The sequence below is a fragment of the Eubalaena glacialis genome, chromosome 1 (genome assembly GCF_028564815.1).
Source record: "Eubalaena glacialis isolate mEubGla1 chromosome 1, mEubGla1.1.hap2.+ XY, whole genome shotgun sequence".
NCBI classification, from domain to species: domain Eukaryota; kingdom Metazoa; phylum Chordata; class Mammalia; order Artiodactyla; family Balaenidae; genus Eubalaena; species Eubalaena glacialis.
In genome coordinates, this window is record NC_083716.1 from 25,454,338 (window position 1) to 25,481,202 (window position 26,865).

At 37.6% G+C, this 26,865-nt stretch overlaps 2 protein-coding genes across 8 annotated transcripts in view; one reads left to right on the forward strand and one right to left on the reverse strand.

Annotated features, from left to right (window-relative positions):
• COL17A1 (collagen type XVII alpha 1 chain) overlaps window positions 1–3,364 on the forward strand; it is a 51,136-nt gene extending 47,772 nt beyond the window's left edge. For 5 of the 6 annotated variants that reach the window (XM_061197632.1, XM_061197554.1, XM_061197856.1 and 2 more), the window contains 6 exons: window positions 136–282; window positions 566–880; window positions 1,372–1,509; window positions 1,753–1,815; window positions 1,971–2,051; window positions 2,412–3,364. In XM_061197632.1, coding sequence (XP_061053615.1) covers window positions 136–282; window positions 566–880; window positions 1,372–1,509; window positions 1,753–1,815; window positions 1,971–2,051; window positions 2,412–2,464 — 797 coding nt within the window. In that variant the 3' untranslated portion in view covers window positions 2,465–3,364. The remainder of the gene's footprint in view (window positions 1–135; window positions 283–565; window positions 881–1,371; window positions 1,510–1,752; window positions 1,816–1,970; window positions 2,052–2,411) is intronic. The other variant, XM_061197930.1, reaches the window with a different exon arrangement.
• Window positions 3,365–4,433: 1,069 nt separating this feature from the next.
• SLK (STE20 like kinase) overlaps window positions 4,434–26,865 on the reverse strand; it is a 55,725-nt gene continuing 33,293 nt past the window's right edge. The window contains exons 10-19 of one of the 2 annotated variants that reach the window (XM_061198037.1): window positions 26,698–26,828; window positions 26,347–26,470; window positions 24,678–24,857; window positions 22,142–22,234; window positions 14,836–14,965; window positions 14,087–14,211; window positions 13,023–13,211; window positions 12,343–12,468; window positions 11,278–11,391; window positions 4,434–8,081 (exon numbers count right to left, since the gene is read on the reverse strand). In XM_061198037.1, the coding sequence (XP_061054020.1) occupies window positions 7,935–8,081; window positions 11,278–11,391; window positions 12,343–12,468; window positions 13,023–13,211; window positions 14,087–14,211; window positions 14,836–14,965; window positions 22,142–22,234; window positions 24,678–24,857; window positions 26,347–26,470; window positions 26,698–26,828 (1,359 nt within the window). In that variant the 3' untranslated portion in view covers window positions 4,434–7,934. The remainder of the gene's footprint in view (window positions 8,082–11,277; window positions 11,392–12,342; window positions 12,469–13,022; window positions 13,212–14,086; window positions 14,212–14,835; window positions 14,966–22,141; window positions 22,235–24,677; window positions 24,858–26,346; window positions 26,471–26,697; window positions 26,829–26,865) is intronic. The other variant, XM_061198107.1, reaches the window with a different exon arrangement.

The window sequence follows — 26,865 nt, forward strand, 5'->3', positions numbered from 1 at the left end:
AGTCACTCCAGGGGAGGACGGGACACGCATGTGGAGGCCTCCCTCACCGCCTCCTTCCAGACGGGCCCAGGCTGGGAATTCCGCGGTCCTGGCAGGGGATCCCTGATCTTTCTCTTTCTCTTGCCCCCTGCTCAGCTGCTGGCTTGTCATCCATCCCAGGCCCTCCTGGTCCCCCTGGCCCCCCAGGCCCTCGAGGGCCCCCGGGTGTCTCAGGAGCTCTGGCGACATACGCAGCTGAAAACAGCGACAACTTCCGGAGTGAGCTGATCAGCTACCTCACAAGTGGGTGTCCCTGACGTCACTCGCCCTCCTCCATCCCCTCCCAGACCACGCTTCTCCCTGTGAGAGGGGCAGCCAGCCGGGGCTTGAAGGGAACTGGAGGCCGAACACATAAGCCACCCCGGTCGGTCGAGGAAGCCCGGCTTCCTCCCAGCCCACATGCTCCCGCTCGGTGCGAGTTCACATCCTGCTCAGGGGTGTTGAGGCCCTGGGAGAGACACCCCCAAGTCCCACTTCTCTCTCTCCCCCAGACCTGGCTCCCACTAATGCCGCTTCTTCCCCACAGGTCCTGACGTGCGCAGCTTCATCGTCGGCCCACCAGGTCCTCCCGGGCCCCAGGGTCCCCCTGGGGACAGCCGCCTGGTGTCCACGGACAGCTCCTACAGCCGGGGCGGCAGCTCCTCTTCTCTCAGTCGGGCCTCTTCCTACAGCTCCTCCACGGGCGAAGGGGGAGCCTTTGGCCTGGACACGGGCCTGGGCCGAGGCTACGGGGCAGCGGCAGAAGGCGGCATGTACGGCGGTGACGGTGGATTCGGGGCCAGCTTTGCTGGAGGTCCGGATTACAACGAGCTGGCCGTTCGGGTGTCTGAGAGCTTGCAGCGTAAGTGGGGACACGTAGGCTTCAGCGCTGCGGGGTTACGGGAGCATGTGAGCATCTCCACACCCAGGAGGACAGCAGTTCTGGAATCAGGCGGGCAGGGACTGAAGACAAGCTTAGCTCAAGGGGCCCAGTCGGGACCGGAACCTATGCTGCAGGGAACAGAGATGCTGGGGTCTTTGTCCTTTGTTTTCCCAGAAGAGCCTATGACTATGAAGGTTTTCTGGTGGGGCTGAGGGAAGGTTGTTGACTAAGAAGCCCTTTCCCGGGCGGCTCACCAGCACAGCTATGCAGTAAAAGGCCTGTGAAACAAGCCCACGGAGGCGGAGACGTGCCTGTCAACAGGGGAGACTGAGGAGGCTCTTCCCTTGCTGCCGCATAGAAGAGTTTGGCTGGGATGGGAGTCAGACAGTCAGAGGGCACCGTGCTCCCGCCGTGAAGAGGGTGCCGGGTGACCCCTGCTCCCTGTGCCCACCACACTCTGGTATTTACAGGTCAGGGCCTGCTCCAAGGGATGGCCTACACTGTGCAGGGCCCACCAGGCCAGCCTGGGCCCCAGGGGCCCCCTGGCATCAGCAAGGTCTTCTCTGCCTACAGCAACGTGACCGAGGACCTCATGGACTTTTTCAGAAGTAAGGGCATCCCCCGATTACTTTCCCAACACTTCACTTGCCGTGTAGTCTGCTCCACAGAAACCAGTCTCCCCAAAAACCTTGTTAACACTTGAGATGCTGAAAATCAGATAAATTCTAAACTGTTCTCTTCTTACAAGTCCAAACTCTACCACTACCTGCCTGTGTTAGTCTGAACAAATCACTTTACTTCCCAAGCTCCAGGATGAGCTCTAGTCTAAGGCCAGTTTTTCCCCCTTGCAGCTTATGGAGCCATCCCAGGACCCCCTGGGCAGAAGGGAGAGATGGGCATCCCTGGACCCAAAGGTAAGTGGTGGCAGGAAACAGCCACCAGGATCCCGTGTTAACGACTGCCTCTTGTGGGAAGCAGCTCCCTTGCCAGCGCTGTGCTGGGAACGTGTGCGGCTCCTTCAGGCCCTGCACTGTGCCTCGCTTAGCCGTGCCCCCTTCTGTCCTCCTAGGTGAGAGGGGCCCTGCTGGGCCACCAGGTCAGCCTGGGCCACCCAGCCCTCGAGGACACAAGGGAGAAAAAGGAGACAAAGGTAAGCCTCACTTGCCACAGTTTCTGGAGTACTGGGAAGCAGGCCACATGTTCCACAGCAAGCCTGAAAATTTTAGGCAGATGCCAGTTACGAAAGGCAGGTACTGGCAACAGCATACTTCGTGTAATGATCAAATGAACAGCCAGGGAGAAAGGAAGAAAAGTGTCAATGCAGGGAGGAAAAGGAGAACCAAGCTGGTAATGAAATAGGGTAATCAATTTAAATCAATTGACAGTCTTACAAAAGAGTTCATCTTTCAAGCCGGTTTTGTAGTAGTCACAGTTACTGGAATTACCCAAGCGAAAGTCCCCACAGACCACAGGATATTTTCTAACTTACCATTCATCTTCCAACTTCTAGGTGACCAAGTCTATGCTGGCCGGAGAAGGAGAAGCATCGCCGTCAAGCCATGAGCGACCCTTGTCGAAACAGCCACCTGGACCAGTTCTTGCAGTGGCTTATGGCGCTTATGTCAAGACCTCTCCAGAGGGTAAAAGCTGGAATCTCACTGTCCTACTGAGGCAGCACAGCAAATAGTCAACTAGAACCCTTATCTTAGTCTGGAGCAAAATATATGTACGTAGAATTCAGTCCAAGGTACACAGTCTGAAACAGCTTCACAGGGTAGACTCAACAGTGGCCGCATGCAGTGTGGTAGGATGAAGCTGGCCTCCCTGCTGTCCAGGCCTGAGCTCCTCGGCTTCTTTACCACTGAGTTCAAGCCCCAGCCTAGGAAAGTCAGGTACATAAAAGTTGTTTCAGGAGCCCTTGAGCTTCACCTTAAAAATGAGCCCAGAAAATGGAAGATGGGATGGGGGTGCCTTCCTGGGAGCCACTCGATGGGACTGTTCTGGTCAACGCTGCAAGGCTGTGCCCTCAGCTCCTTTCTCCCCTCTTCACTCTGCATTCTCTAGTCATAGAAAAAAACTCTCGCAACTGAAAAAATTAAGAAATCCGCTTCCCCTGAAGGTGGTGACAGGGTTTCTACTAGTTATTTCTCACTATGTATCACATTCCCACTTAGGAAGTTTGTTTGATTGCAGCTATGATCTGTCTCCATAGGTCCACGCTAGAGTTGATAGTATGTTACACTGAACTAGGTTGCAGCCGATAGGAAGAGAAAGGCAGGGGGCAAGGAGGAAAGAAGGGGAGGGGAAGGAGAGCAGACTGCCTGACACCGGAAGCCGGCACCCCTGCTCTGCACTTAGGAAACGCATGGGGGACTGGGTGCAGTTGGTTTTATTGCACTTTTCAATGTCTACAAACATTCATGTGGTCTATTAGATGAGTCATTTCAATTGCAAAATTTCCAATTAAAGGGTTTTTTTCTTTTTTAATATGTTTAATGTGATCCATCTAACCAAAAAAAAAAAAACAAGAAGAAGGGAGGGAAGTAGGGAAGAAGGAAGGAAGAAAGGAAAGGAGGAAAAGAAAGAGGGAAAGAAAGAAAATATTTTCGGTTAATTAAGTTTGACATTTTACTGTCTAATGAAAACTTACTATGTATAATGAATGACTGCATTGTGCCTTTCTCATATTTTAGTTTTACCTAAAGGCTGACTCAATTTGTTTTTGTAATAGTAGCTTTAGAAGCTCAAGTATTATATCCCCTTTAATGAGTCTTATCTTGATTAACCAGACTTTTGAGTTTTGTCCTAGTTATGAGATTTGCCTATCCAAGCTATCCAAAAGTCTTCATAGAATCCTATGCCCAAGCGAAATAGGGTAAAAGCCCAAACTTGCTAGCTTCTCTGGACAGAACCCAGATATGAGATATGTCCTCAGCTGGATGGCGGTGGATCTTAGCCTCTTTTGTTTCATTAAAAAAAAAAAGTCAAGCATGAGCTCCACAGTATGCAATGCTCCTGGATTAGAAAATGACATGCTGTGCCTCCCTCCGTCCAAGCTGACCACTTGCCAAATGGTCAGCCTAGTATGTCTACTGAATCTTGCATGAATGTATGAATGATGAAAAGAGGTTATTTTTAGCAGAAGTGACGTCACAGTTTGTGAAATGTTTGGTGAGAAAAATAATCCATTCCAAGGGGAAAAAAGGACATAAAAAAAGGTATATATACATATGTCGATGGAAATATTTTAAGCACCACCCAAAGGCGGGGTTTGGGCAATGAAAGACACTCCCAAGTTACCAGTAAAAAGGACCCTCTTGTGTGTGATGACTACAGATGGTCTGGAATACTAGTAAATAAGTCTGAAGGGTCAGAAGATCTGGAGGACTGTGAGTTTTAAAATATAATTAGGATTTTAAAAAATGCTACAAAATGTTCTCATGCAGGACAATCTAGTTTCAAATATTCTCAATAAAAGACTGCTTCCCAAAGTAGATTAAGAAATAACTTTATTTTTCATTTGCCAACCCCATGATTGAAAAGACATGTTGCTCCCAAATAGACAAGAGGCATTTTCTGAAACAAAGTTCTTTCTGAAAATTTAGCTTGTGAAGTTATTACACTGCAAATCAGAGAAGGATTACAAAAAGCTACAGCCAACATTGAAAACTGGTATCACATTCTACCCCAAGCTTAGTAACAGAAGTTTTAAAGCTGTATCAAAACCATGTCAGCCACAGGATAGCAACAATAGTGGCATTAATTGTTGTGCCTTCAACTTAAGAAAAGCATTTAAAATATCCCATTTCCTATAAAAGATCATTTCCCAGAAAAGAACTGATTTATTCAATCAGAAGCCTATTAGAACTGGAACTAAAGAGCTCGCCTCCTCCACCTCACAGTTCTACATTTTCCTGTAATCAACAATATCTCTAGCTAATCATTTGACAGAATTTGGCTTCTCAGAAGAGTCTTTGTCATTTAAGCACAGTGTGGAATGGGGAAAAAAGTGTGTAGTTACAAGGGAACTAGGAGACTACAAAAGACAATTGCTTCTGAAACTCACAGATGCTCAAGAAATCAGAGACCCTCCATTACAGTGGGTCTCATATGCCTGAGAGCTTTGTGCTTGAGGAAACACTACTTAGAGGTAGCTCTGGTTCTGGTTTATATTTAATTACAATTTGCTGTATCCTGTCACAGGAAAGTTTCAACATTTTCAGCAAGGTATAAGCACTCCAAATTTCCTCCTTACCCACCCTATAGCTTCCCCATAGAAAACGGTAAGAAAAAGCTTAACTGTGAGTCCATATAGTATAGCGGCTAATTCAGCAATTCACACCCAACCATGGATTGACAGGACTAGGAAAGGCAACCTGGTGCAACGAGCTCCATGAGCTAGACCTGCAGAAGCGTGGTGGCCTGGTGTGTCCACAGCACGCAGGGAGAGGAGGGGAGGCTGAGTAATTAGGGGGCACACATGGAGAATTTCTTCTATGCATTTCATAGCACATTCTGCCACAGCAACAAAACCACCAACTCACGAATGCATTTGACTGTACTCTTTGATTTCAAAGATGTCTGTGTCCCTCCCCAACCCCCCACCTACACTTCATGCAAGAGAGAAGGATCACTCTTCTGTACGTGAATACAGGGCCTAGCAAGAAGTGGGCAGGGATGGGTACAAACAGCATGGTCTATACAACAAAATACATTTTGAAAAGATTTATGTAACTTTAAGTATTAACATGAAGGTTTTACCTCTACATACATATTCTGTAGTCCTGCTCCTACATGCATATGGTCTGGTCATTTTTGAAAGAGAACTCGAGCGTGAACAAGGAATCCAAAGGGCAGTTTTATGGGAGATGCAAGAGGTGCTAACAAACTTACCAGCGTTGTCAATCGTTCTACTCTGAGCCTCTTTATTCAATACTCTGAATGTCAACTTGAAAGGAAGAAAAAGAACCAAATATTCAGACCAAATTATGTGCCATAAACTATTCAGCACACAGGATACCCTTTAAACGATACTGAAAAAATGACCACTGCCTGAAGTATTAATTTTTAAAAAGCCAATAAGCTGAAAATTTCAAAGGAGAAAGTGGTATGAGAACCTTCTTCCTCTCTCCCTCTTCAAATAAATCATTAAATACACTGGGTAACATTATACTGTCATTTCTATCATAACAATATAAACAATTTCCATCATCATCCTGAACATTACTTTATAAAGATATATATTTTAAAAGGCTCTCAAAACATTTTTCAACCCAGCATTTGAGAATAAAGCATTAAAAGAGTTTTGTATACAGTAACACATTCATGTGATAAGTGTATGAATTTACAACCATACGTAATATATATATATATGTATATATATTTATATAAAAAACAAACTTGGCCAGAAGTTAAGGCTACCTACAAAGCTGTCCAAGTAAATTATGCTTGTCAAAACAATTACAAAATTAAAATCACATGCATTTTTAAATCATCTAAACCACTGACAAAATAAAATAAGGTTCAGCATTCAAAGTTTTCAAATTAACTGCAAGAAAGTGCTACAGATATTTACATTTTCTTAACATGAATCAGTGTTCCCACAAAGTTTCATTTGCATTTTTCACGAGCCTCAAATGTAATATAACTAAAAACTGAAATTTCTACAATTGGTACCTGGCACTCGTGACAGAACAGGCGCAAATGGCAGGCAGCAAGCTTCGTCTACAAATGTACTGTCTCACACCCCGAAATATGGTTTATAATACTGTTTCGACCTGACACATGCTTGAAATTCTAACCCTCAAAAGGGACTAGAGTGAACATTTCATTAATAATTACACGTATCAGCAACCTCATGATAAAGGTTTCAGGCTTTTCCCACTCAAATCAAAGTAAATAATTTAAACATGGAACAAAACAAAACCAAAATATAAATGACTCGATCTCAAAACAATGAAAAGTCATTTCTGATATTTGCCTAAATATTTTAAATTCTTTCTTAAAAACTATTCTGAATGCCTCTTTTAAGATTAATTTCATAAAAATATATTCATAAATATAACTCAGAGCCTGCCAGCCTCCAACAGTTTTAAACAGAATTTGCTAAGATGGGAGAAGTCATTTAACCAGCTCATGTATTATTTTAGGAAGTAAGCTGAGATAGCTAAATCTGTATTTTTTTAAATTTGGTGACTTTTACATTTCCAATTTGGACATCTAAAAGCTACCATTTATTTTTTTCATCTTTCCAACTTTGTACAACATATACTTTAGGATGAAAATTTCTATCAATTGGTAATAGGAGCAAGATTTAAAAAACAATAATGCTTAATGCTAAGGGTGTTTTGTCCCTGTTGAATCAAAAAAGGAAATGCTATTTTAGACTCAACTGAAATTTAGTGTTTTAGGCACTATTTTAATAAAACTAGCACCCTTAATTATTAGCTCATGTCTAAACAGGTAATTATTTTAGAAAAATTATTGAAATAATTTTTCTCTTTTAAAAGAGTTTGATGCTAACATTTAAAGATAATAGATTTATTTACTGAATCAATATCATATTTTGAGCAACTCATAGTTTTTTCATGAGAGCTGATTCACCAAAAAATTATTCCAACTCTCTACAGCAGTTTCAACTATAGATTTTAGGCATCATTGAGAAGTTAAGTCAGGAAAAAAGATATTTAGTAATACTTAAGTGACGTAACAGGGTTTTTTTAAATAACTTTAAACATTATATCTCTACCAGTTTTTCAGGTAACAGTATCTAAACAACACAATTTTTAAGATTATATACAAAAATCACCTTAGGGAATTACTGCAAGATGCTACTTTGCCAGCATGGCCCAGCATCTGTCTTAGTGCCTTTCCCTTTATCTTTGCTAAACAAATAAAACAAACAAAAAAACACCCAGAAGGTGAGGCAGGTGATTGTCTTCGTGAGCTCTCTGATACAGACTATGGCAGAAGATGAAGAGAACAGAATGACATACTTAAAAAGACAAACCCAACCACAGACTGCTTCCCATTGTTACGATCCAGTGGAATGCAAGCTAGGAATAGGATAGAATTTGGAAATCCGGCTCTGTGTTGATGGGTTAAGGCATTCAGACTCCCCGGTCATTTTAAAGAACACTTCCTGTTCCTGTAATTTCCTAGCAAACTCCTCTTCCAGTGTCTTAAAAAGAAAGGGAAAAAGAAATTATGCACTGGTATTAAAAACAGAATTTACGCTGACAGCCCAGATAAAATTATTTGCCCCAAAGACTTTGTCTGTTATCCTAAGGAAGAAGAGACTGCTCAACAGCTAGGACCATAGGCTGTGCAGCCCTGGGTTCAAGTCCTGGCTCAGCCACATGAATGGATAACTTGGGGGCAATTACTTAACTTCTCTATATTACAGAATCATTTCATTCTTCTGCTATGAAACAGCGATAATACCATCTACTTCACTGGATTGCTATGAGAGGATTAAATGTGATAATAATGTACTTAACACACACTAGGTACTCAACAGATGGCACCTATTATTAACTACTGATATTAACTGTCTCTTCCACATGGAACTTACCATTTTCTATTTTTTTATTTTGATTACTGATGTGCATGTCTTTTCTTTCACATTGAACTATAAACTGTTTGAAGGTAAGACCTAAACCAGATTCATCTTTACAACCCCACAATATGGAGCAAATATAATAAGTGCTTGATAAGTATCTGAGGTATCAATTACTTTGTGGAAAAGTGACTCAGGAGAAGTACTGCTGTAAAAATACAAAGTACAGGAAAAGATGGAAGGATAGGAAGGCTTCTCAGAAGAGGAAAACCATGAGCTTAGTTTCAAAGGAAAGATAAGAATTTGACAGACAGGATGGGGAAGACACGCCAGACAAAGTGAGCTGAAACAATGCACAGAGGCAGGAAACTGTGGAGTTGCTGTGAGTAACGGTGATTATACCCAGTACTGGAACATGAACTGGGAACAAAGTGGCTAGTGGGAGACGAAGCTAGAAGGGCTGATATGGGCAAAGTGTGGCACTATGAAGGCTTCAAAGTCAAAGTGAGGCGTTTATATTCAACTCTGTTGGAACTGAAGATTTATCAACACCACTATGACAGTAACAGAGATGCTCTTGAGGATAAACACTCTGGTGATGGCAGGAGGAAAGGAAAGTGAACAAGAGACCAGAAGGACCATTAGGACATTACTGAACAATTTTAAGCAAATAGTAGGAAGACAGTAAAGGGAAAGAGAAATATTATGAAATAAGAGTCAAAATTATTTGTCATCTGATTGAATGTGGGGTGTGATGGAAATGAAAGGTAATTCAGGTTTCTAGCCTAGATGTCAGTTAAGAGAACAGGAATGTTAGGAAGAACACCTGATGGTGGGTAGGACTGGAGAGAGGGGGGAAGATGAGATGGAGATGAAGGGAAAAAGATGTTGAGTTTAGTTTTATCTCCACTGAGTTTACAATCTTTAGTCAACGTTCAACAACATTCAAGAGGTATGTACTGATCATTTACAATGTGCAGGAATTGTTCCAGAAGCTGGGTATCTATCAGTGAACAATGAGATAATGTCCCCGCTTTCAAGGAGCTTACATTCTGGTGGGAGAAGACACACAATAAAGAAATGTGTCTGGTGGTGATGAATATTATGAAGAAAAACAAAGAAAGGTTGAGGGGATAGAGAGGGTTTGAGGTAGGCATTGAAGCTATATTTTATATACAGTCATCAAAAAAAGAAACCTCTGATGAGATAATGGGACAGAATGAATGAAATGAGGAGGAATGGAACATCCATATGGAAAATGAGAGCTGAGAGCATGAACCGATAATAAAAACAATAAAATAATAACAATAACAACCATTCATTGGATCCTGACCACATCTCAAGTACTGGGACAAGTACTGTACACACATCACTTCCGTTAACTGTCTTAACAACCCCAATTAGGGAGGTAGTAACATCCTCATTTTACAAATGAGGAAAACTGGGCTCAGAAGTGTTAAGAGGCAAAATTAATCAGTGTCAGCACTGAGATTTGAACCCAGACCTGTATGACTTTATAATTCATGTTCTATACAAGTTTTGGAATTGTCCTTAAATATGCAACAGCTGAAGCCATGACAATCTACAAGATCATCAAGATAAAGAGTAGAGGTAAGAGTGTAAAACTGGAAAATGTCTACATTTCCAGTGACTAGATGACAAAGAAAGGTGATAAAGAGCACAGAGAAAGAAGAGAGTATGTCACAAAAGTCAGGTGAGAAGAAAATTTTAAGATTTTTAAGAAGAACAGGTAGATAATGCCACTGGTGACCACTGTCAACCAATTCAACTGGGGAGGAATTTGAGGCGAAAGCTAGACTGCAAAGGGTGAAAGGAGGAACTGGAGAAGGGACTTCTCACTTTCACCCCTCTGTGTATGTACCCTTTGAATTCAGAAACACGTGAATGAACTACCTATTCAAAAATGTAACAAAAAACAAAATTCAAGTTAAAAAGCCACACTATTAGCACATGGTAGGTGCTAAATACATATTTCCTTGATTAACCCATTGGATGAATGGAAGAAAGGAATGGTTGAAATGTATAGCAGGCAGGAAGCCCAAGAGAAAATAAAGGTTTAAGTTTGACAGTTGGCAAAGAGAGAGAATCATATAGTAACAGCAAAGACAGAGTTGAAACGGTTGACCAGTTGGACCAGGCTAGCAGGGAGTCAAGCGCAAACAAAGAAGATAGCTGGCTGGCTGGCACGGGGTAGGAAGCCATCCCTATTTTACTAAATTGTCAATTAACACAGCACATAAGGGCCATGTAATCTGGCTCCAGTCGACCCATCCAGACAAAGCTGTCATCCCTTCCCTCTCTCCCTCCCTAATGCCTACACACAGGCACACACTCCCTCTAATGCTACAATGATAGGGAGCTACTTATGATTCCTGTACACATTATTTTCACTCATTCTCTTTTCTGTACTTAAATTGTCCCATTCCACTCCAATCTGTCTGTCCTCCTAGCAAGCTCTTACTCATCTATCAAGCCGCACTTGGCTTACAAGGCATCTCCTCTCTAACCCTTCCTGACTTCCCTGAGCAGACTTAAGCACTCCTCCTCCTTTGCTGGTACACTGTGCTCCTCTGCTCTGTATCTTGTGCTTACCTCCTTCAGACAAATGCTGCTACTGATCTGCAACGGCTTGTCAGCTAGATTCTGAACCTTTCGGGGACAGGGACTTTGACTCTTCATCTCTGTGTCTCCCGTCCCTGACACTGTTCCTGACACATATTAGGTAAAGAGCCAATAGCTGGGAGGATGGAGGGATGGATGAATGCAAGCATATTTTAATTAAAGCTTTTAAAATTACCTTTTTCCTAGGTCTCAATTTCTCTCTCCATTCCTTTAATTCTTGGCTGTGCTCCTCATCTAACTCCTTTAGTTTCTGAGTCTCATGCTCAACCAGGAGGTGGCATTTTTCATTCTGAAAATAAAGTTAGGATTTAAAAAATTTCAGATCAAGTTAGCAATTTTTCACAAATACAATTATCTTCCAAAATAATAAAGTATTCATTAAACATAAAGCTATTACTGAGGTTGAAATTCTCCTCTAACAACCAAAGGCCAAGAATTATGAAAAGAGTCATAACTTCATTTTTGCAAGTTTAGAGGCTAGATCTGTTATCCATATGAAAAGAACTTGAATAGAAAGAACTAGTTTGATCCTGATTTTCCTTCTAAGAAGGTTTACTTACAAAACTGACACTTCAGAGGGCAACTTGCAAGCATTTTATCCAATGGTACCAGAACATGGGGTTAGAAACTCTTCCACTCTAGTAAATTAAGCAAATATGTAGCATATCCACAATGTATACACTACTCTGAAATAAACATTTTAGAAATTATATTACATTACATTATATATTATATTATATTATATATATTAGAGAGCTGCATACCCCAGGTAAGGTTCAAAAACAGTCCTCTCTAAAGTAATGTTTAAATTCCTTAGGAAAAGAATTCTCATATTTATCACCTTTTTCAAAACCCTTGAAGAAAACGAACTATTTCTCCCTAAATAAAAAGAAATTTTAAATTCAGAATGATAACAAAAATGCCTACATCATTTTTAAAACTTTGTTCATCTTCTTTGCAAAATACACTAAAAATTCTCAATAGTACTTTTGAAAGATGCAACTTCTTATATCATAAATTAGCTTCATGTTTATACTAATCACGGCTGTGTAAGTTCTAAACAAGTGCCTGCGATACTAAACTGATCTTCCTTTGGGTCTACAGAGGAAAGAAAACCTTTAAATCCCAGCATCTTCACAAACAATGTGCAGCTTACTCTGAGTAGCTATTATTTCCTCAGAACCAGCCACCTGTACTGTGCATCTACTACCAGCTTTGCATTCATGCTTCTGGAGCTAACCTGCAGTTGATGCAGTTCTCGGACATTGGCTTCACACTGCAACTGAAGATCCCGCATTTGATTTTCATGTTTTTGATGCTGAGCCATTCTCTCATTTTTCTGCCTCTTTTCTTCTTGAGAAGCAAACTATAAATAAGAAAAACAAAAGATAAATATGGTTAACAAGTAATGTAATTTCTGCATCTTCCAAAGGTGTAACTAAGGAATGTAACAAAGCTTAAAGTACAATAAACTAAAGCTGCAAGTAATAATACGCTGGGACTCAAAGCTGGAGTCTACATCATGGCTTTGGTGGGGTGTAGGGAGGTGGAGAGAGACTTCTGATTAAAACCTTGTTCCTCCTATCTGCTTAGTGACCTCAGTTAATTTGTGTGTGGGATCTGTGACTGTAGAAGTATAGTGAGGCCACACGTTTGACTGAAAAGCTGGCCAAGTCATCTTATTCCCAGGGCTGGTCTTAGGACCAGCCTAGCCCTGGATCTGGTGTGGGGCATAGAAGAGAGCAGCTCTCCGTGGCCAGCACCTGAGGGAGACTGAGTTGGTATATGCCATATGTGTACAGAGCCATGGTGAACATCAATGAGCCCAAGGTGGCTCCAAATGTTTACAACACAATTATGTGGTACTTCTAAAGGCCATTCAAAAATTTTAAACTTAAAGAGAGTAATTTGCTTATTTACTTGTTTAATTTTGTCACGATCCTGATCTGGTGTTGCTGTTGGGTTAATTCTCAAACTCTTCTTAAACATCGCCATGCGAGTCTTGGCTTCACTGCGCTGAATCTTAGGCAGTCTTGCTCTTTCTTGAGTCTGTCTGTTTTTCAACTCCTCAATAAGTCGTTGATTGTAACGCTGCATTTGTTCTGTTTCCTAAGAAAGTTTCAGAGTCCAGTGATGTAGATATAATTTAATACTCAGTACCCACATGTATGCTCAGACATGTCATTTTGCTGTTGCTTCCCCAAATTACTCTCTCCCTTGTTGCATACCAACCAGCAAAATATTAGGCAAAAAATAATTTATAAGAAAAATAAGCTATTAGTAATAAGAGATTTATATTGACTCTCGTATACTAAGTATAGGGAGTCCACATTAAGATACCTGAACCATAAATGGAGCCAAAATAGCTACCTCTGAAAGACAAGATGAAGATTATAATGTATAAGAGGTCTTTAAGCATTGTAGTTAGTTACCTTCCTTGGAATTTGTAGAAAAGAGTTTGCAATCATGACCAACATACAATTAATTACTCCAAATTTCAAAGAAATTTTAGGATAAAAGAAAGGAAACCTAAACTTTATTCTGTAAAAAATATAAGTTTCAAAAATAAATAGCTCTGGGCTTCCCTGGTAGTGCAGTGGTTAAGAATCTGCCTGCTAATGCAGGGGACGTGGGTTCAATCCCTGGTCCGGGGAGATCCCACATGCCATGGAGCAACTAAGCCTGTGTGCCACAACTACTGAGCCTGCGCTCTAGAGCCCATGAGCCACAACTACTGAGCCCATGTCCTGCATCTACTGAAGCCTGTGTGCTCTAGAGCCCGTGCTCCACAACAAGAGAAGCCATCGCGATGAGAAGCCCGCGCACCGCAATGCAGAGTAGCCCCCCCCACTGCCACTAGAGAAAGCCCGCGCGCAGCAACAAAGACCCAACACAGCCAAAAATAATAAATTAAAATAAATAAATAAATAGCTCTGCAAACTTTAAAATGAACAAAAAAGTGAACAAATTTTCCTTTCATTAACCTTCTCATGGCGCTTAAGCAGCTGATGTCTTTGCATAAAATACTGATCTTTAAGTTGCTGTTTGAGCAGCTGGTGTTTTTCTTGTAAGTGTCGTTCTTCAAGCTCCCAAATCGCAGCTTCTCTAGCTAGAAGAAGAAAGCAATTTCAAAATGTAACTTTGCTCTTTTTACTAATGTACTTTGGTCTTCATTTTAATATTTACATACAAGTGTTCTAATACACTAATTAATACACACGGACATTCTGAGCTATAAATGAAATATTACCAACATAAAGATAATATCCATTTACCACTTTCCGTTCTGTTCTGATGTCCTGTAAACAGAGAACGCCCTACCCACAACACCAAAATTCCATTTAATCATCTTAATGAGAAAGAAAAAAAATATAAGGTATTTGTTAGGGGAAATAAGTGCTTAAAATTCCATTCTATCACGTAGCCAATTTAAGTATACCAACATTGTAAGGCATAATGAGTACATAAAATTATTCAGGTATATTTCTACCATCATCTGGACAAAAAAGATGTTTTAAGGATTATATGTTTATGTTCACTTCTATTGCCTTAAAGGAGTTCTGTATCTTGCAGTATTTCTTAATTTTATAAAGTATTTTCCTCTTATTTACTTTAAGTTGCTTCATCTTTCCCTCTACCACTCTAGCAAAAGAAAACATTCAAATAATTTCCAAGGTATATCTCTGCAATGTTTTGAGATATATATGTACATATGCTGCATAATTTCATATACCTCTCATGAGCTGTTGTTTGTTATTCAGGCACTCTCTTTCAATATTGGCTAACTCTGCCTTCTGCTGTTGGATGATCTTTTTCAGAGAGCCATCTAATTCTTGTTGTTGCTTCTGAACAAACTCTTGTTCCTATTAGACACAGTTAACCATCAGTTAATAAGTATCTACTGAGCAAAACATCCATTTATCTATACCTCTGTATATATTAGTGATTAACAAGATTTCTGAACCAAGTCTCTAAAGTTAACTAGATTTAAAAATCACCAAAATTATATAGTATAGATATAACATAAATGTATTAGTCACCCAATTCAAGCCCAGAAAGAAAGTACTAGAATACATAATATTCTAAACTCACTATTAAGAATAACACATACAAGAGAAGTCCATAACCCACTCATAATTAAAATGCCCTACATCTTTGGGAAAAAAATAAATTTAGTTTCTAAAACTGACTGTTCATTTCACTAGAGTGTGGACAAAACAAGAATAAACAAGAAATGTCTTTCAGGAAGAGAGGCAATAAAGAGCAAACAAGTAAAACAGATACCGGGATTTTAAACTCTCTATTTTTCTATTAATAAAGAGTTAGGAAGCCATACCATGGCTACACTAACAGAGAAAGACAGTTTCTGTATCTTTAGCCTGTGCCTAAAAAGAACAATACTTTAAGGATTTAATGAGAAATAATGCATTGCTAGAGAAATGTGAACTAGAAATAGGAAAATGAGTTACATTTTATGACTCTACAAACAAAATTCCTTATAATCAGAGAATTCTACCAACATGTATGGGATTCACTCATTCATTCAACAGTATTTACTGAGTACATACTATTTTTGCCCAAATGCCAAATTTATACTTTGAAAAAAAATCCTTCAATTACTGTGTAAGGAAAGGAAAGGTTAAAGTGACTTACGGTCATTATGCTAGATTATACATTTGCAGAAGGAAAGGAACAATACTCAAACTGAAGAAATGCAAATTTTGCCAGTAAACGTTTGGCTCTCCATCCCTCTCTTGGCTGTTATAGCAGTTTGTGGTTAGCTCAAGGGTATTCTGATCAATTTGAGTATAGATTTAGAAATTTAGGGTTGAGCAGCACTTCACCCATAATCCCTCCTCTCGCACATCTAAGAGATGTAAAACCTCAAGATCCATTTTGGAACTATTTTTTAGGCCTTGGACAGAGTCTGACAGGATCTGGATCACTACCAGCCTGGTCTTCAGTGCACAAAGAGTGAGTCAGCAGTGTTCCTCAAGATGGTTGTCCTACTACTGTTTCTCTGGAGGTGAGAATCAGGTCTTACCATCCATGACATCCTGTTAATTTGTTGTCACAAATGCTGCTGCCTCATCTACATCATGATTTGTATTTTAGCATAAATACAAATATACAGTAGCAGAAAGACTAATAAACTGTCTCTATAAAATACAATTGCCAGTTGCAAGTGGAATAACATGTACTTTTGTATTTATTGAGCTATGGTCTTATGTACTGGGGACAGGAAATGTACTTATGTGTTGTTAAAAAAAAATATCACGCACATTGTCAGTTCCGTAGATATAATAAATGCTGAGCAAATTTATACAAAAAAAAATTACAATTGCCAACTTGACTACAGTCACCTACATCACTTTATCACAGCAAAGAAAAATATAAAAGAAAAAGTCAATGAATATTTAAATTCAACTGTCTAGAATAAGGCTTTTGAGTTTTATTTAAAGAGATGCAAAAATCTCCATCCTATCTTATAAGCAGTTATAACAAAATAAGTTGTCAAGCTTCTCTTTTCCTACAGTAAATATCATTTGTAATAAAAATTAAATTGATTCTCTAATTTCATTGTAAAATTTCTATATGCAAACTTGTTTAATAAACAATATAACCTGCAGATATATCAAAAGTGTTCTTTTGTTCAACATTTTTACCACTAGTTTGCATAAAGAACTTTAAAAAAAATCTGTGTGGACAGAAATAATGGGTCCAAATTATCATAAATATAAATATTACATTTACATTTATCAAAAAAATCAAGTGTTAAAGATGGGGCAAATAAATATTTATATGAAACTAAAAAAGGTAAATACAGTGGACCCTTGAACAACACAGGTTTGAACTGTGTGGGTCCACTTAAACGTGGAGTTTTCACTAAGTATGTACTGCAGTACTACACATTCTATGGTTGGCTGAATGTCCAGATGTGGAACCACGGACGCGGAAGGCCAACTGTAAAGTTATATGTGAATTTTCAATTGCGCGGAAGGTCAGCACCCCAATACCTGAGTTGTTCAAGGGTCAACTGTATAAGCCAGTGCCACTAAAAAAGTGAACGTGATTTCTCGTCAATGCAGTTTTTGGTCATATTATTATATTTATGTCTAAATTAAGCAAGATAAGAGTTCAGGTCAAAGAAAACCTTTTTTAAGCACTTAGTAAATGCTGGGGACTCTACTACTTACAGGGTTACTAAAATTAACAAAAGACAGTACTGCCTTCAAGGAATTTCCACTCTATTGTCCCAAATTGGTTTTATCTGTCAGCCCATATAAAGAGTAGTGGGTCCCTTCCCTTAGTAACATACTTTGAAAAGTTCAAAAGTAAACTACAGAGAACTCAAAGCAAGGAATAAGGGTCCAGAAATCAAGACTCAAAATGAATGACAAGGAACTACAAAAGCATGCCCTGAAGCGGCCAGTATATGAGAGGAAAAAGGAGCTAAGACTGTTATATAGAAGTGGGCAGAACTAGCACTGTGCTGCTCCAGAAGATAAATAAAGATCAACAGGTCAAGGCAGGCAACGTATGGAAGTGTTTCCTAACCATCGGAGTTTGCAAAGACACCAGCTGCCTTATGGACTTGAATAATCAAGCAGAGTGTGGATGATTACATAGTCAAGAATATTGCACATTTGATTTGTTTTTATATTAAAGCCAAAAACTACCCTTACACATTAATATATTTTATTACCACAAAAGAAATGAAAATTTAATATCACTGAGCTTTCATTAAATTTCCTAACTTCAAAAGCCAAGTATAATACATTCACAGTGGAATCTGTAATTAGAAATTACTCTTAGGATCTAAAAGAAAAGTGATTTTACATTCCAAAAAGACTGCACAAATTACACTCATTTAAAAAAATAATAACAGATCAATTTGATCACTAGGAGTAACAATTTCAAAATGGACACAGAAATTGTAAAATGAGTGCCCTTTAAATGTACAAGTTTTAATTCTGATAAGGAATTTTATCCTATTAGATAACTGTGAACGTTAAAAATACAGCTTTGGGTTCTAGAAAACTATAAGAAAGGGTTATGATATGTGGCGCTATTTGTACAGCATTTGGTCATTTTAACTTAAAAGCTAAAAATGGTAATGATCAGAAAAGTGTTCATTATTCATAATTTCACCCTCTCGTCAAAAAATAATTAACATTTTGACTACTCTTTTAGAAAACTATATAGTCCAATGGCTGACAATAATATAAATAAATAAATAAATAAATAAATAAATAAATAAATAATTTCAGGAGGGGGGAAGGAGGGGGTTGAAATCAAGCTGTATTCTATCTACTCCCGTTGTGTATATCAAACATCACAAACAAAAATTACAGTGTTAAATAAGCTAGTCATTTCCCTATAGAAACCGTGAGAAAGAATACAGCCTGGAATTCCAGACTTAATTTAAAACTGCAACATGGAGAATAGCAACCCACCATTCATTATGGACAATTTGAACAGTGAAAACTAAATGGAACTAAAATCACCACTTTTAACATGGCTTTTCTGACCATATCCATAATTAAAACATCTACATAAACATATATGCAATCAAAATGTCACTTCACACGAAGATAAAAATCTAACCACAGCATTCAATTTCTCACATGTGCAAAGTTCGTAAAATACTATTGAGAAGATATTTCTTGAAAAAGATAAAAATCTCAGATTAAAATTTGTGGTGGTGTAGACAGAAAAAAGAACACTGTAGTAGAAGTGTTCTAGTTCCAGCTCTACCACTAATCTCTTTTGTGACTTTAGGCAAATCACTTAGTCTTCTGTGCCTCGATTTCCTCATCTGTAAAACAGACACACTCCATACCTATATTAGGGGTTGGCAACGAGAATCAAATGTGAAAACTCCTCAAAGAATACTGTACTATAAAGTTCATGTCAGGTTATTACTATTGTCATCACTGACATTATCATCTATCAATCTTCTAGATTTACAACAAATGAAGCTAACAATGAAAAGGCACATGTGAGCCAAAGAAAAAGCAGGTAAAACAGAAGAAGGCACCCTCCTACAAGGCACGCGGGACTTACGTCCTGCATTTGGGCGTTGAAGACTGCACAAGATGACAACTGAAAAGACTGAATCATGACCTGAGCAACGCCCTGTGGATCAGAATACAACGCACTTCCCAGGTAAGAATAGAGCTGAATGACTTTTTGTAAATGGAAAGAATAATTATACAAACGCAGAGTTTCCTGAGGCCTGGAACAAGTCACTTAACAAAGGGGTCTCTTTCTCATCTGTAAAATGAAGGATTTGAACTAGATCAGTGGTTTCCAAACTCTAGTTTGCTGCCATTGTTTTTTAAACCAGTTGAACTCTCTTTTTAAAAAACTCACCAAAACAATCTCAGTTTATAAAACAGATGAAAAGTGGTCCTGCTCTGGAAGCAGGGGCCCAGAGCCCTACTGTCCTCACTTTTTGAAGGATTCTCGAGATGCTTCTTCCAAACTCAAGAGCTCCTGAGAGTACAGTTTGAAAACCACTGGACTAGATGATCAAATACATTCTAGTTCCATGACCATATGGCTATTATTCATAAAGTCTTTAAAAAGTTTAAAATATTAGACTCAAGTTATCATGTGTTAACACCTTCATCAAAAGTGGTAGCTAAATAGAAATACTTTTGAAATTTGTTAGATTACTAAATTCTTCATTAAATTTACAGATAGAAATTTACTATTTCTTTCAGCTTTAGTTGGAAAATACAGGCTAGCCCCTCAAATTATATGAAAAATCACCTACAAAGTTTTATTAAAGCATTGGATCACTTACCATTCAACACTAAATTCTCAATTTCAACTCTGGAGTCTGACATTTTACCTTCTGGAATTAAAAACTTTACATTCCTTTACAAGGCAAAAACCAAATTGTTATCTTCTGGTTTGAAATCCAAATTACCCAAAAATCGATGTGTGGCCAGCAAGGATTTCCTCTTCACCTATTAATAAGACATGGCCAACAACCACTGGACCAAGCCAATAAGAGTTTAGATTAGGCACAGAAAGGGTAGCTTGAATAAAGAAGCAGTATGATGCAGTGGCTCAGTGTATGAAACATGGAGCCAAACTTGCCTAGATGAGAATTCTGGCTCTACCACTAACCAAATGTGTGAACGTGGGAGAGTCATTCAACCTCCTGTGCTTTAGTTCCCTCACCTGTAGAATGGCGGTAATATGAGTAACTACCTCCTGTGTTGTGAGGTTAAATGAGTTCATATAGGTAAAGCATTTAGAACAGTATGTGCCATATAGTAAATGCTGTGTTTGCTATTATCACCTTAACTACAGGCATACCTTGGAGATACTGTAGGTTCGGCTCTAGACCACCGCAATAAAGCAAGTCACACGAATTTTTTGGTTTCCCAAATATATAAGCTATGTTTATGCTATAGTCTATTAAAGTGTGCAATAGCATTATGTCTAAAAAAACAACATACATACCTTAATTAAAAAGTAGTTTATTGCTAAAAAAATGCTAACCATCACCTGAGCCTTCAGCAAGTCGTAGTAGTAACATCAAAGATCACAGATCATCATAACAAATATAATAATGAAAAAGTTTGAAATATTGTGAGTATTACCAAAATGTGACACAGAGGCACGAAGTGAGCAAAGCTGCTGGAAAAATGGTGCTGACAGATTTGCCCAATGCAGGGCTGCATGAACCTTCAATTTGTAAAAAACACAGTACTGCAAAAGCGCAATAAAGTGAAGAGCAATAAAACGAGGTGTGCTTGTAGTAATTCCCATACCAGGCCAAGACAAAATTTTTCATTGGCTCACAGGAAGAAAAAAAAACAACTAAATTTATTCAAATAGGCTAGTTTTATTAAAATTTTAAATTCTGAGATAGTTTCCTTATTTTTCATGGTGTTAAAATAATCTCTCTTTTGAAATGATGGTGACAAATAAATGGCAGTTTCAAATAACCTTCCTTGACAAAAACAAAAAAATTTTTAATGGCAACCCATTTGTCATGCCCCCCCAAAGGTTTTTGTTGCTTCTATGTTTCTTTTCATGAATCTATAAAATTCAAAAGTCTGGGAACCACTTTTTACATTACATAAAACCCACATTAAAAAGATAATTTAAAGCAACAAATAAATAATCCATGTCTCTTCTTCCTTTCATTAACATCTGTAACTACAAACTGAGCTCACTTCTCTCTTTGCCTCCCAGCTGAGTGCAAGCTTAATTAAAAGAAAGGTGATCCCAAGTATAAAAACCTCATACTCATGTGAGATACTTCTAGAAAAATCTGTTGAAAATACCAACTTATCTATTTTGTAGAGAATTCACCCATCAATTGGCTCAGCCTTATCATAACCTAGAATCAGGTTTATATAGGTAAAAACTGTTTATTTTTGTAACTGCTGGATTCTGAATCAAAAAGAAAAACAACATACTTAATATTTAAAATCTGGTTTTAAGTTGCTTATATTGTTGAGTTTAACAGTAATAAGTGTTTGATCTACCATTTAACATTACCATTTACCAGGCTTGCAGGATCTCAGTTCCCCCGACCAGGGAAGGAACCCAAGCCACAGCAGTGAAAGCCCGGAATCCTAACCACCAGGCCATAAGGGGACTCCCGAATTAATGGCCTTTTAAATATGCATTCCTTTTGTATGCACAAAGCTTATATACTCACCCTCTATATTTTTCTGCCCTAAAAATCTTCTATCAACCATTGACATTACCACTTAAATATAAGCTTCCATCATGATTAAAATAAGAATAGAGTGGATTATACATTAACATACATGTTTATTTCATCTGGAGTCAGCTTTCCAAACATTTCACTTAATTTCATGTTAGCAACTTAAATGTCACCATTAGTGTGAATTTAGTACTACATAAAGAATGCCCTGGGAACCTTTGTATGAGGAGACGTCAACAGCATATAATAAGTACAGAATTTACCCTCTCAACCATGGTTTACTGAGCTGTGAGAATACTGCCACTTTCTGTTTTTAGTAGCGTTAAGCTGCTGCTGTTACCTGAGCATGCTGGCTTTGTGCAAGCTCCTCTTTCCTGCGTTTCATGAGCTCTTTTCTCAGCTCTTTGGGTGCTTTCTCCACTTCATTTATAACCTACAGTGTATAAGCATGCAGGAGGTGGGGAAAAACACTTTCTCCACAGCAAGCATTTACGTGAGCAGACAAGCTACAAGTCAAATAAAGCTGTTAAAAAGCTCCTTTCAACATGCATTAGCATAGGTGTTAGTTTGGTGAAAAAGAATGAAAGGATAGAACATGCTTAATCTCAGCGCAGAAAGGGACATTACACCATATAAGGAAAATTAGTTGCTTAATTATCCCTACATATCATTCTCTCTTTAGATCCAAAGACAATCAGTAAAGAATTACTTGCAACGCTAACGCTGAACTAAAGGTGATAAACTCAACTGACCTTGAAAGATCATAAAATTATAAACGTATCTACTGACATTGTTTGAAATATTGGATATAAGGAAAACAAATGCCACTCATTTATAAAACTGCAAAATTTCGTAATTGGCTTGATAAAACCAATGAAATAATTCTAAATGAAATCCACTTAATGAGATCAAAAGAAAAACAAAAGGGAAAGTAAGCATTAGAATTCACAAAGGAGAGACAAAAGGACACTAAGTTTTCTTTTTTCATAATAAACTATTTTATATATGGTGCGATAAAAATGAACACATCTGATGATTTTGGGATTAGATTAGAAAAACATTCTCCTTTGCTGATAATTTAAGCCAAAATCAATTGTCAGCTTTAAAATCAGTAATATAACCCCTCATAAAATAAGTTTATATGCTATGATTTATTATACCAAATAAAGTATATTATAAAATGAAGTGTATTTTAGAGCTCCTTCTTTCAATCGTTTCAAAACCCTAGATAGGTATTCCACCTAACAATAGATCTGTAATCCAACTATGAAAAACGATCATGTGTTTATAAGTAGAAGCACCAAAAGCAACCAGATTCCAAATCACCACACGCCATTGATGGTCTGTGAAAGAGACTGATTTTGATTTAACATAGTGTATTTAAAATTTCCCATCAGTAATCTCTCATGAAACCAAATCACCATGAAAAAGAAGAGGCTCCCCAAATGCAAGAAGTTTAGCGATAAGGAAAAAAATATAGAATAGAATTATTTAAAATATGCATATCACTATCTCAAACATGTTCTCTGGCTAAACCTCTCCTAGTCCAAAACAGTAACAATAACTAGAAACTTTTAGATATCTATAATTAAATCATATACTTACCTACAAAAATTTTAAAATTTAACCTGATATTAAAAAATAACCTCTTAAAACTACTCACGGTTTCAAGAAAATTAACATTTAGTTAATACAGTAAAGTCATACATCATGGTATATAGAGCAATTCTATATAAAATATAATAAACAGTAATAAAACAGTAATTTTTAGAAATGGTAGCCACATCAAAAGGCTATATACCATTTCATTCATCTTTACCTAAAGAAATCATAGAATGCACTGTATTTATTAACATTTGATTCTATCCTTTTTAAAGCAGATCCTCAAGTTCAGCAAAATGATGTTCCATTATCTGCATAATTTCATTGTTAAAATCAATGAATCTGAGTACTTGGGACATGCAACAAAAGTGAAAATGTATTCACTAGTTTGGTTGATATTAGTGTGTTCCAAAACTAATAAAACTGATCATAATATTGTCCCGGGGTCTTTCATATCATGAAAAGATAAATTCTCCTCTTATACTAAAGGAACAGAATAAATTATAAAATTATCTCTCAAAACTGATAATATGTAAAAGCTCTCTTAGTGTTAGTTTAATTGGGGAAGAAAAACACACACTAATACAATATGTTAATCCTCTTTCTGAAACAATGACAATCTTTCATAGTAAATAATACCACAAATAGATTCTATGACAATATGGAACAATTTCAGGAAAAATGAAAAAATTCATTATAATCAAATGACTTTACAGATATTTTCTACCTGTGATTGTTCAAAGTATCTCACAATTTGATAAACTTAAAGATATTATTTCAAATTTCAGGTTACTCAGCTTTTGTTTTGACACAAAGTCCAAGAAAGGTAATCAAGCTAATCAAGAGAAAAAAAAATTTTTAAGCATGAATTAAATATTGCAAATAAATATTAAGATGAATTATTATTGCCACCTGTAAACAGAACATAGTATGTTTTCTTGAAAAAGAACATTACTATGTCAGGCCTTAAATGTTGCATTAAAAAAGGAGGAGTGATAGGTTCAAAGGAAAATGGATTAGACTCAATTTGAAGACTTGGTTCAAGGGTTAGCTGGACATTTAGTAATAGTTTGTGAACTTGAACAGGCCATTAAAACCTCTTCTACTCCAGTTTTCTTGGCAGTAAAATGAGAGAACATCTGACCTTACTACTGCCCTACCTAACTGCTGGGAAGACCGAAAAAAAAAATGAATGAGTGCCATTTAACTACCAAGTATTATCTTAATTCCTTAGACAGTCTTAAGTGTACATTAAAAACAGTAGTTACACTTACCTCCTTCTTTCGGTTCTTTAACATATTCTGAAATTTGGACAACTCTTTCTCTTGTTCACCTTTAATGCGTTTGGCTTCATCTCGTAAGCGATTTGTGTGTTCTTGTTCTAGACGTTCAATAGTCTGTTTCTGCTGTTTTTCTAGATTCTCAATCTCTTGGTCATATTGTCGTTTCTTGCTCTGTAAAATGATGTAGCTCAAGATCATTTAACTTTAACATTAACGCTCATATTAATTCATTATACTGAAGACGTTTACTAAGAGCACATAACTGGCATTTAAATTGAGTGACGTAATACGTACCCTTCGCAATACTGAACAAGTTCAAATGCACTAAAATATGTTTTAAAAATTTTTCAAAAAGATGTGCATTTCATTTTTTTCTAATATGGAAAACACTTTTTTCTATTGTACAAGTGTAGAATGTTCAAAAATTTTAGACAATCTAGAAGAATATCCAGTTGCTACAAAGTACTAAAGTAAGAAAATTTTCAGTATTTATCCTATAAAATTTTTGATAAATCAAAGGTCTCATTTGAAGTCTATTTTAAAAACGTACCATTACTTGTCATTTACAAATTTACCCTTCCTCATTAAGATTCTTAAACATCATATTTCATTGAAATAAACCTTTTAGAATTATAAATCTACTCTCTCAACAAAAGATTTCTGCTTATATAATACTTGAGTAACATTGCAATTTTAGACACAGGTAGAGTTAAGTATTTGTAAAGGGTGTTTTCTTTTTAAAAAAATTAAAAAGCAAAATATTTTGGAAAATATGGGGGGGAGAAACAGTTTTTATAAGGTTCTGAAAAAATAGAATATAAGTACTGTAAAAATACTCAAAGAGAACAAAAGTTCATTATTTTCTTAGGAATTCTCAGTTATGATACAACATATGTAATCAGCGATGCCAAGCACAAAACAATCCTTACCACTTAAAATTATAAAAACGTAAGTACTATAATCAACTATGAATCCTGTAACATTTCAAACAATCTTTTTTCTAACCTACATTAAGCTACATGTTCAACATAAGTTACTGAAATTTTATATCACATTAATAATTCCTTTTCCAACTTTGGACACAAAGTAAAAATTTAAAGACTCGGTGACAATTACCCTTTACAAGTCAGCACTAACTTCTCTAGCAGCTGTGAAAAGGGATGTGGAAGCTTAACTGTAGTAGCTAGAGAAGTAAGTGTATTTTGAAAAATTCCCCAGGAAGTTCTAATACTCAGGCAAGTTTGAAGACAACTGCTCTAGACTGGTTTAAATCTTGGATTCTAATTCTGAGAGGTCAAATTGTAACAATAAAAAGTTATACAGCAATAGGCACACCTAAGAACTTTGCAAACCATCTACTAGCTTCATGATTCCAGGTTTTCATGACAGATTTAATCAGAGAAAAATGAAAACATCCACCACACTGTAAGTCAGGCAAAAGGAGAAGAGAAGAGAAGAGAAGAGAAGAGAAGAGAAGAGAAGAGAAGAGAAGAAAAAAGAAAGCATCTAAAACACCAAAGAGATAAAGGCGAGAAATACATCACAAAGCCAGAGAAATCTAGTAATCAGAGAACAAGTTCTAAAACCTGCCAGTGGTGGGGTTTTTTCTAAGCCTTAAATTTCTTTATTAAGAAAAGGGTACAAAATTCCAAGACTTTACCATCATCTCCTGCTCAAAACGCCGGAAAATTTGCTCTCGCTGTTGTTGCAGTTTGCCATTGAGCTGTTGTTGGGCTCTTTGCTCTTCTTTTTGAAGAAATCTTAATTCCCGAAGTTCCTGACGTCTGATAAAATTTAATGGCAATGATAGAGGAAGACAGCAAAAGTTACACCTTTGAAGTAATGCTTTAAAAGAAAAAAACTTTAAAAGTTAACATCTATTGTCAAATGGAAAAGTAATACAAGAATCCAAAATTAGCCAAGACTTTACTCTTGTTTCTCTATTCTTCAGACTCTGCAGAGACTTGAGAAGTCACAAAACCAGTTTAAATCATGTTGTTTCTCTACTCACCTAAGAAACCTCAATTCTTCAGTTTTGGAATCACTATCTGTAACTATCTTTGATGTTGTTACACTCACTTCGACACCATCAACAACAAATTTGCGTGTTTTCTTCAATGTTTTCTTTTGTCTTCTTGTTTCCTGAGTGAGATTTTATTTTAGTTAGGCTTTATATGGG